Source organism: Toxotes jaculatrix, chromosome 1 (assembly GCF_017976425.1).
Source record: "Toxotes jaculatrix isolate fToxJac2 chromosome 1, fToxJac2.pri, whole genome shotgun sequence".
In the NCBI taxonomy this organism is placed as follows: domain Eukaryota; kingdom Metazoa; phylum Chordata; class Actinopteri; family Toxotidae; genus Toxotes; species Toxotes jaculatrix.
Window position 1 is genome coordinate 18,340,162 of NC_054394.1, and position 9,770 is coordinate 18,349,931.

The window sequence follows — 9,770 nt, forward strand, 5'->3', positions numbered from 1 at the left end:
CTAAGCTAAGGTTAACAGGGTGCAAGTGGAGGATACACTGGAAGATCGCTCATGGACAGTGTTGTTATTATCCAGAATTCCTGACACAAACTGGGTCTCTGGAGTGCTGCAGCACCCAAGGGTGTCAGCCAGTTTGGGGCAAAGGGCCAGAGTCAGCCTCTGGATGATGAGGTGGAATTTCCTGCGGAAGCTTCGGTTTATCCAGAAGTAGAAGATGCAGTTGAGGAAACCATTGGAAGTTGGCAGCCATACCACCACAAACTCAATCCACTCTGGTACGCTGCTACCTGAGACTGCTGTGGGCCAGACAACATAGGGCAAGTTAGGGCAAAGTTAGGCAAGTATGCACAGTGTAAAAACAACAGAGTTAACGCAAGACAGCGCATAACAATAAAAGTGGGTCACCTTTTGTTGACCTTTTTAATTAAAGATCGCAAATGAAACAAACAGTCTAGCTATGACCGGTCTATGATTATATAAATATATATAAATTAATTGATCTATAAAACCATAGATGAATACGTAATTCATCAACTGATATCAAGGCACATCAAATCATCCTTGGAGATGAGAGTCTTTTCCTTGAGGGCAATGTTGTGAAACTATCAATTTAACATTTATAGTCTAGATCGAAAAGTACAAAATTAACTGATTCATTTGGTGGAGTGGAAGCAGCCATTTTAGAGTGTCATTTGGACAGCAGCACACTTTGAAGTTTAAGTTAAGACTATCAGCTTCATTTTGCAGGGATTTTCATCCATATCAGATGAATTACAGCCATCTTTGGAAAAGGTCTTCACTTCTAAAAATATTCAGCTGTGAATCTACTTTCAGTCTGGATTACTCCAAGACAGCACATAGTTGGGGTAAATGAGAAAAAGTCAAAAAAGGTCTGAGTCATAAATTTGGCCTTGAATCAGTATATTCATGCCCGGCAGTACATAAATAACTTTGACAGTTATTTCTCTCAGCACAATCCCAGCTGAAATTGATGGAGGAATTTGTAAAGGGAGAAATCCATTAAATGTACATTTCTCAAAAGCAATTTAATCTTAGATAATCCTCAAATACCTACTTTTAAGTTCTCTTGCTACCTTTGAAACCAGAAATTTGACTTAAGCTTAAAAAATATTGGCATGTCAATAAAGCCCGGTTGAACTTTGACTTATGTTTTCAGTTAGATTTAAAAACAGACCAAAACAGCTTAAAGCTAAAAATGATGACATGTCATTTCCTTTATGCCTAAGCAGCCACTGCACAGTAATTTTGCACTTCTTAAGTCACTGGGTCCACATCAGGAGCTTTAGTTCTAAAACCCTAAACTACACAGTATTATTAAAAAAAAAAAAAAAGAACAAAAAAAAAACACACAAGAAGTGTGTTGCAAGAGCAGTTATTTCACAAAAGTCAGTGCTATGTCGTCTAGATACACAACAACAGAATGATTTTAGCTACAACTTTTGTAGCTAATTTATCCTGTTTTGACATTACCCAGATGAATCTTCGCTGGTTACACTGATGCAGGAGAAGCAACACCCATACATACATACATACATAATGACAAATTAAAGGAAAAACCTGAATAAATTAGCTGGGAAACACAACAAATGCAGAATCTTCCACACAGCTGCACTGGTACAATTAAGCAATTAACATCCAGTCATGCCCTGTGATAAAAGAAAAAGATCTGTGACTTTGAAAGAGGGTTAATTGATGGGAAATGGCAGGTGTTCTAATCACAAAAACTGCTCAACTGGCTAGTGTTTCAGTACAAACAGTGACTAAAGGCCATGTGCATTTAGATCTATGGGCAAGACATATACAGGTGACTGAGACAACACCTCCATCCACAGGTCACAAGGGTACACTGAATGGTTTGATGAGTAAGAAAATGATGTGAACCATACACTATGGCCATCACAACCCAACTGAACATGGAAGATTTTGGACTGACGTGTTTCACAGCGCTCACCACCACCAACAAAATACCAAATGATCTTACTAAGACACTTTATGTTGTTTTTTTCCTTTAATCTGTCACCTTTCTGTTCATCTACTTGGGAATTTTATAGTCAATATGTATATGTATGTATTTAGAGTTTCAATTGGAGGTTATGCTCATTGTATGGACTTAATGAAAGCTGAACATCTTTGTTTTCTTAGTGACATTCTGTTGGTAAATATATAGAGATAAAGCAAAATGTGTTGAATACACAGACTGGAACCAAACAAGAAGTTCTCACTCTGAACTATGCAGGTAAATTTGAACTTTTAGCATGATAGTAAAGAGTAGCAGGGAGTCATCTAAATATTCCAAGCAATATATCAACAGGTGTGTATGAACAGTATAAGGGGTATACTTAAAAAGACATGAACGAGCCTGCCGTTGGCTTTGCTTACCATTGTAGATCATGGCTGCCATGCATGGTGTCCAACATGTGTAGTAGGCTGCCATCACAGGCACAAGCACCCTGGACGCCACATTGTGTCTGTTACGACGCGCACAATCGTATTTGCGCAGTTTCAATCTCTGCCTCTTGGCAGCGCACCACACTCTCAGGTTTGCGTATGTCATGATGATGGAGCAGGGGAAAAATATAAAGCAGGTCAAACTTAGGGAGTATCCGACATTTGTAGAGTAGGATGGATTGCAGACCAGTGATGCCGTAGAAAAATGAACCTCGATAATGCCATCTGGAAATGATATCGGCGACAGTAAAAAGGGAGGGAAGCACCAGGCAAAAGCAATCAGGAGCAGCGTCCTTTTTCTTGTCATCAGAGATGAGTATTGGAGCGGGTAAAACACTGCAATGTACCTCTCCAGGCTTATTGTAGCCAATGTGTACATGCAGGTGGAGTAAACGGTAGCATTGCAAAAAGCCACGACATGACAAAGAGCATCTGGCCCTTCAGTGTAGTCCTTTAACAGACTCACCCAAAGGTTCAAGGGCATGACCAGCAGTCCAAATGCAGAGTCTGCAGCAGTGAGAGAGAGGAGAAAGTACCGAGAGTTTCTTGACCAACCAGCCACGGAAGAAGTGATAACCAGGAGAACTGCAACATTTCCCAAAGTGATCATCACGCCCAAAACGATTATTATGCTTACTTTGACGGACCGGTGAGTCAGCTCCTGCAGTCTCTGAGGGTCAACACTTGACAGGTTGGAGTCGTCAGAAGTTGAGAGGTTAAGTGCTGCATACATGTTTCTTCACAGTGACATGCAAGCAAGTTGTAAGTCACATGAGGCACAAAAAATGGTTGAAAGACAGTTAAAGTAAGCAGAAGATGTGGGGTTACATTAGAAAGCAGCTTCGTGTAGCCTTGCACTACTGGCGCAACAATCAGCAACGCACCTGGAGCAATTAGTGTTGGGTGGTAACGACTGCAACGACCCACTCTCCAAAAATTCACTGCAGCAGATTCGGTTTATTTTACTCATCAAAAAATAATTCATACATAATTTTAACTAATTCTGTAATTGAAATTGTGTAAATTGTATAATTTATTGAAAGAATAGACAATTCAGTCAGCTCATTATGTTTCTAAAATACAAGATATACTTGACATAGTGATATATTCTATAACACACTGACAGTCCAACTTTTAAAAATCTTCCAAAACATAGATTTTTTTTTCCAATTAGTTATACTGACCTGAGGAATATATTTCATTCAAACTAAAAACTTGAAAAACATCCCAAAGAAATAATTCAGAACATGAACTGAAAATCACACAGTCTTTCATCGGTCCAAAATAGTGAAAACTTCATTAACTGTATCCTCACTTTTAAGATACTCAGAATGTACATGTGCACATGTTTGTTTGTTTGCACATATTGAGTTTGATATGCAACCTATTCGAGATATTTCTGTGGCATTTTGTTGTTTGGCCAATGTACCAGGAAATAGCTTGAGCTTCAAAAAAGGGAGGTTTCATAGTAAGTGCTCTCTCAGGGAGGAGCAGGGAGGATCAGTGTGACCGTTTGGTATAAAGGAAAGATTTGTATTTTTCACTGTGATCATTATTGCTGTCCTTAGTAGCTGTGAAGGGTCTTCTTCCTCGTATGACTACTCTGTAAATAACAAAATTCACAGTCCTTGTTCCAAGTTAATCCAAAGCTAATTAACAGTCTGAATTATCCAAATCAATCAACCAATTATTATGGCATGTGTTGAGTATTGTATTTAATAGTGAAAACATACAGGAAAAAAATTGAACCTATCTTTTATGGTAGTAAATATGCACACACAGTTGGATTCTCTTTCTGTGACATGCTATTGCAGTTGCCTGTGGGTATCAGGATTTTTAGAGACAACAGAAATCTGCGAAATTATGTTTTATCCATTATCACATTAAACGTAGGTGCTGGGATAAACTACACTTCAGTAAGTAATGAAGCTGACCTGTATGCTCTCTCTTTTGCTTTATTAATTACATTTAGCAAGGCAGTTTCAGACCTGCAGGGCTTTCATCACATGCAGTAAGGCTGTCTCACTAATTGGCATTAACAAAGGTGCTGTGTAAGTGTAAAGTGTGGCCTCTAAAGTACATACTATTAAGAACTAAATATATCCAATGTGTCCCATGAATAATTAATTTAACAGGAACATTGTAGGACAAAATACTTAGGAGAGATAGGAGAGATCCTTACAGGTTTTCAATAAAAATCACTGTTTTAAAATGTTTCTATTTGTTGAAAATGAAGGTGGAAGCAAGTGAAAATGTCACTTCTGACTGTTTTCACAGCCACCCATTCCATTAAGCTCCAAGCTTGCAGGCTACCCCTCCGTGGCAGGTTTCATCGCCAGCAATAACAATGAGTCAGTCAACAATTCATCACTCCCAAAAAGGTCCCACAGAAGATGTATGCTCTGTCAGCCTGACGTCTCACAACCAATCATGGTCCAATTTCCACGATCTCACACCATCAGTGTCAGGCTTTCTTCCACCTCCTGTTCCACTGACAAGCTTAAGTGTTTTTGTCTGCACTGCTGAGTGGTAGCTGCCAACTTCCCCCCTTCAAAAAACTACATGACACAAGGGCAAAGAAAAGGGCAGGAAAGATTGTCACCGACCTTTCCCACTCAGGTAACCATCTGTTTCAGAGGTATTCTTCTGTGTGACAGTCAGTCCATTAAACAGCACACACAAACACACTCTTCCCAGGGATAGTCACCCACTTCCTGCATCCCCAGGGACACTAATACCGCCTATGATTTATTATATCTCTAGGAGACAGTCAAACAATTTTACAGTCTGAGTGTCTGTCATTTATAAGATGATGAAGAAGATTTTAACCCTTGATGTTACAATAATTCATCCCATGACCTTGAAAAATTGCCTTTATGGACATCACTTACATTACATGTTCATCACCAGAATGAAAAAAACATAGTTTTACATTTGGCAGAAAACATTTAGAGTGATGAAAAATGTAAGATTTGCAATGTAGACTTCAGGAAATACAGCATTTTTAAATTCAATGATGACCTTTCCCAACAGAGTAATATAGTGTCTTCAAAGTCATCAATCTTCCCTCTCTCCTAAGAATCCAATGCTAATAAAATTAATGTTTTAACAGCGGTGTAGCAGTATACAGTGTAGCTACCCTGTACCCATGGGAGAAACTTTTCCTATAAAAGGTGTGCAGCACAGAGATAGGATAGACTGTAAATATGTATATACAGCATAGGGCCCTAAGACACATAGCTTTTCTGTTCTGCTACCACAGCCGGAGAACTCTCCCAGAGGAGAACTGACAGCTATCTGCATTTGATATATGTGTTTCCCACTGTCCTAATGAGCAGATTTCTCTGGGTGATGTCTAGCACGAGGCCTGGAGGAGGGGATGGACTCAGGCTATTGGGTTAATATTCTCTGTCCCCCTCCCCCAGTTGCACTCCTTCATGTTCACTGCACAGTCAATTGCATGCTTCTTACCTGATTCTGTCTCATTTTGAAAGGATGTGGAGCAGTAGACAGTCACAGATATAGCACAAGATGCTACATCTTATATTAAAGTATAAATGGTTTATAGTTGCCTTTTTCATCTCATTAGGAATGCCAATACCCACTGGTGGAACAAATACACTGAATTTTTACCTAAGCAGAAATAGCACTACCACAGTTTATAACTACTGCCATTAAATAAACATAGTGGAGTAAAAAGTATAGTATTTGCCTCTGAAATGTAGTGGAGCAGAAGTATAAAGTAACATAAAATGGTACAATGGTACAAAAAAGTATGGCACTTGAGTAAATATGTTTACTTTCTCTCCATCACTGCCAATACAAAATCCATTTATTTCTTCCCCTAAAAATGTTCCAGTTTTGCTCCATTAACTGTAAAATACTCACTGCTTGTCCTCAAGACATGACAGACTCACAACTAATAAATGGTTTGTCAGCTGATGTAAAGCAAATATATCTGGATGTATTTTAAAGAGTAACTTAATGCACATCTTGAAAACTAAAAAAAAAAAAAAAAATGGAAGTCTACTCATTTTCATATCATCTCAGTTCATTCATAAATCCAGCTGGTTTTAGAGTATTTCTGTGTGGCTCAAACCATGAGGCGTTTTTATGTGACAGAGAGGGAGTGTTTGTGTGTCTGTTTCTATGTTGGGTCGACATGTGTGGGTGTGCGCACACAAGCAGTATTTGCCCAAAGGTGCGTGTGTAAATGCAGTTGATGTGAACATGAGTGAGATAGAGAGAGGATGAATTTGCACATGCTTGCAATTGAATATCCTGTGAGTGGGAGGACTCCTCCATTGGCCACCTACTGTAAAACATTTCCTGGTGTGGAGGAAGGTAGCCATTGATTTGATCTCTCTGTGCATGTGTGCTGGTGTGTGTGTGTCAGTGTTTGTGTAGGCAGCAACACTATCTAATTCTACCGGTGAGGGTTGGTGCATGATGTTTAGGAGAGATAGTATAGTGGGGAGGTTTGATTGTGTGAAAACTTGATGTCTGTCTTGACAGTCTGTCCAACTGATAACAGGCCTCTGCCAGCACAGACAAAACCAGCCTGGCAGGTTGGAAGTTATTAAAGTGGTGTCTAACATATATCCTCTTTGTGCTTGCACCAGCGTGTAAGTCCATCCCATGCTGTGTGCAGAGATAAGTGCAGAAACTGAATGGTGAAAGTACTTTAAGCGGACTGCTTATACATAATCATGTATTGCATATCAAAGACAGGAGAAATATGGATGAATCTTATTCAGATTTAACTGAACAGTTCCATACAAATTTCTATTTCTTGCATTCCTATGGCTCTGCTGCTGCATAATCCTCCCATTCTTGGACAAAATGCTTTAAAGAAATAAGAAAAAATCTACACCAGAGGTGAGACAGAAGCAACAGGACAACGGTGGGAGTGTATTGATTAAGTTCAGTCAGTTAAAACAAGCTTATCTCAAGGATTTGCAGAGAAAGATGCTCTATTCCTAAATACTGTGTGTGGACCGAAAGACGACAGCAATCTGGTGCTCCACATTCCTAAAAAAAAAATCCTGGGTAATTTAAGCAGCGCATACTGACCCTGTTACACAATGTTTGTATGTCACAGTGCCTCTGCTTTTCTCCCTTGTACAAAAATACCTAAACTGAGGCTAGAATTTCAGCCTTGCATAAGAGCAATTCCCCTCTCATTTAAAAAGCCTGGGTATTAAATATCATTGAAGATCTTTTTACTTTTTTCACTGAATCACCACTTAATTCTACTAATGTGCCTCTCTATAGTCAGTGTTATGCAACAAGGGTCTCATTCTCTAACATTTCTTCTCAAAAAAGACTTGCTGGACAGTGAAAAAGTGATCAGCCAAAAGTCCAGTCCTTCTTTATATATATATATATATTTATCATAGCACACACTAAATGAATGAATGAATAAATGAATAAATGTGCGAAGGAACCCTGTTAAATGTTCCATCATTAAATATTGTACAAAGAATAATGTGTGGTAATATGTTTTCATTCTCAAGACTTTCTACAATGGAAAACCATAAGCTGTTTCACTGCCAGAAAAGCTGGACCTATCGATCTGACCTTCCATTTTTTGCCAGTGTTTGCAACTTCCACTCAGTCATGCAAGCAAGGAAACCACAGGTAACCTTGCTGGTCAGCAGCACAGCAGCTTTATTTTGAGGCCAGTTTTTCCCCACTGACCTGAAATGAATGGATTCTGTCATGTGAAGATCGCAAAATACTTCGAGTTGATTGTTGTACTGCAACTTTTAGTGACAGTGCATCATAGGCTACTGTAACTCTTCTTTGAACTCTCCTGGACACTTTCTACAGTTTAATAGTGGGTAGAAGACAAACTGTAAAGTATTTAAATAATTTTGCATTTTACTCATATTTAACTTAGGACCAAAATGTTAACTTTTCTGTGCAATTTATCTGAACTGCCATTTGCCATTCCTCGGCTTAAACAAGATAAGATAACAAAATAGATCCTGATGATGAACCAACTATGCCATTTCATCATTTTAAGATTGTGCACAGACTTTAGTCCTTGCAGCAGACGAGCAAATCAAATCCAGGTACGTTCTACAAACAAATAATTTTGATCTGCAGTTTTTTAATTTATTGTATTTTATCTTCATGTAGAGCACATCCTTGACCATATCTTCACAAATTATTTAATCTATAAAATTTATTTTGGTAAAGGTCGACAGTGAGATGATGGATTTCATTTGTGAGGGCAAATAAGCTACCACATGTTTTAATATAAACTTAGTGTGTGGCAGACTGGTTGGAAATGTGAATGGGAAAAACAGGAATTTTTTTTACCTTCTTCAAACTGTTTTATTTGTGTATCCTTGTTTGACTATACACCATACAGGCCTCTGTCATCATGTCAGGGTATGGACAAGAGGAGAGGAAAACATTGTTTACAGCACTCCTCCAGCAATGTTAGGTAAGGCACCCTGCAAATAGTAAATACAAACTGAACATCTTTACTTAATACTGTTGTAAGACCAGTTCACAAAACAGATGACAATACTGGCCTGCATCGGTTAAAGTCTCCTTTGTGATTGCCTTCTCTGCAAGCACAGCTGGTCACTTTTCTCTTTCATCAGTTGGTTCCCGTTGATGTGTGCAGAGAAATGTTTATTATGTGACGTCATCCATGTGTGCGTCAAACCTTTGATGCTGAGTAACAAGCAGTGAATGACAATGAGCCCACTGAGTGAAAATTGTGCCAGAAAAGGTTTCCCATTACATGTATGGCAGTGATGCAGCTGTACTTACCTCAGAAAACTGAGAGTTGGTTAGCAGCCTAACATGTTGTTCTTCACACCCAAACCGAGTCCTGTAATAAGACAAGTAAAAACTCAACAAAAGAAAAAAACATAGCACACAAGTAAAACACAGAGAGGCAACCTTAGAAAAAACAGATCTTCTTATTTTGACAATGGGATGTAAAAGAAGAGCTGTAGATGGAGAAAAATACAAACAAGGCTAGGCTTTGTACAGGGTTGCTTTGAGCTAAATGTTAAATTGTGGCTGAAGGGAATACAATCATTTTTTAAGTATTTGGCCATAAACCATAGTACTGGACAAATAAAAATGTCAACTTCAAGGTGGCACAAATGGAAAAATGTGATCAGTAAAATCCCTAGAATAAATCCACATTCTCCATGAATAGCTAGACAAAATATCCAGACTGACCAACTGACTGATATTGCCACGCTGCTAGTGTAGCTAAATTAACAGTGGAACTCAGCTGGTAGAAAATCAAAACATAAGGGTTTTATAATCCA

General features: G+C 38.6%; 1 protein-coding gene across 1 annotated transcript; it reads right to left on the minus strand.

The window, feature by feature from the left end:
• On the minus strand, window positions 1–3,202 carry zgc:162592 (uncharacterized protein LOC561993 homolog). Its single transcript, XM_041041488.1, has 2 exons — window positions 2,401–3,202; window positions 1–296 (listed from the first exon to the last, which is right to left on the minus strand). Exons 1-2 carry the CDS (start codon window positions 3,200–3,202, stop codon window positions 1–3), a joined length of 1,098 nt encoding a protein of 365 aa, XP_040897422.1.
• Window positions 3,203–9,770: the final 6,568 nt, after the last annotated feature.

Bases quoted from the DNA above. Each gene is read 5' to 3' on its own strand.
- zgc:162592 (XM_041041488.1), bottom strand. From the start codon at position 3,202: ATGTATGCAGCACTTAACCTCTCAACTTCTGACGACTCCAACCTGTCA. The intron at 297-2,400 runs GTAAGCAAAGCC...TCTGGCCCACAG, and splicing joins GGCAGCCATGATCTACAATG to CAGTCTCAGGTAGCAGCGTA.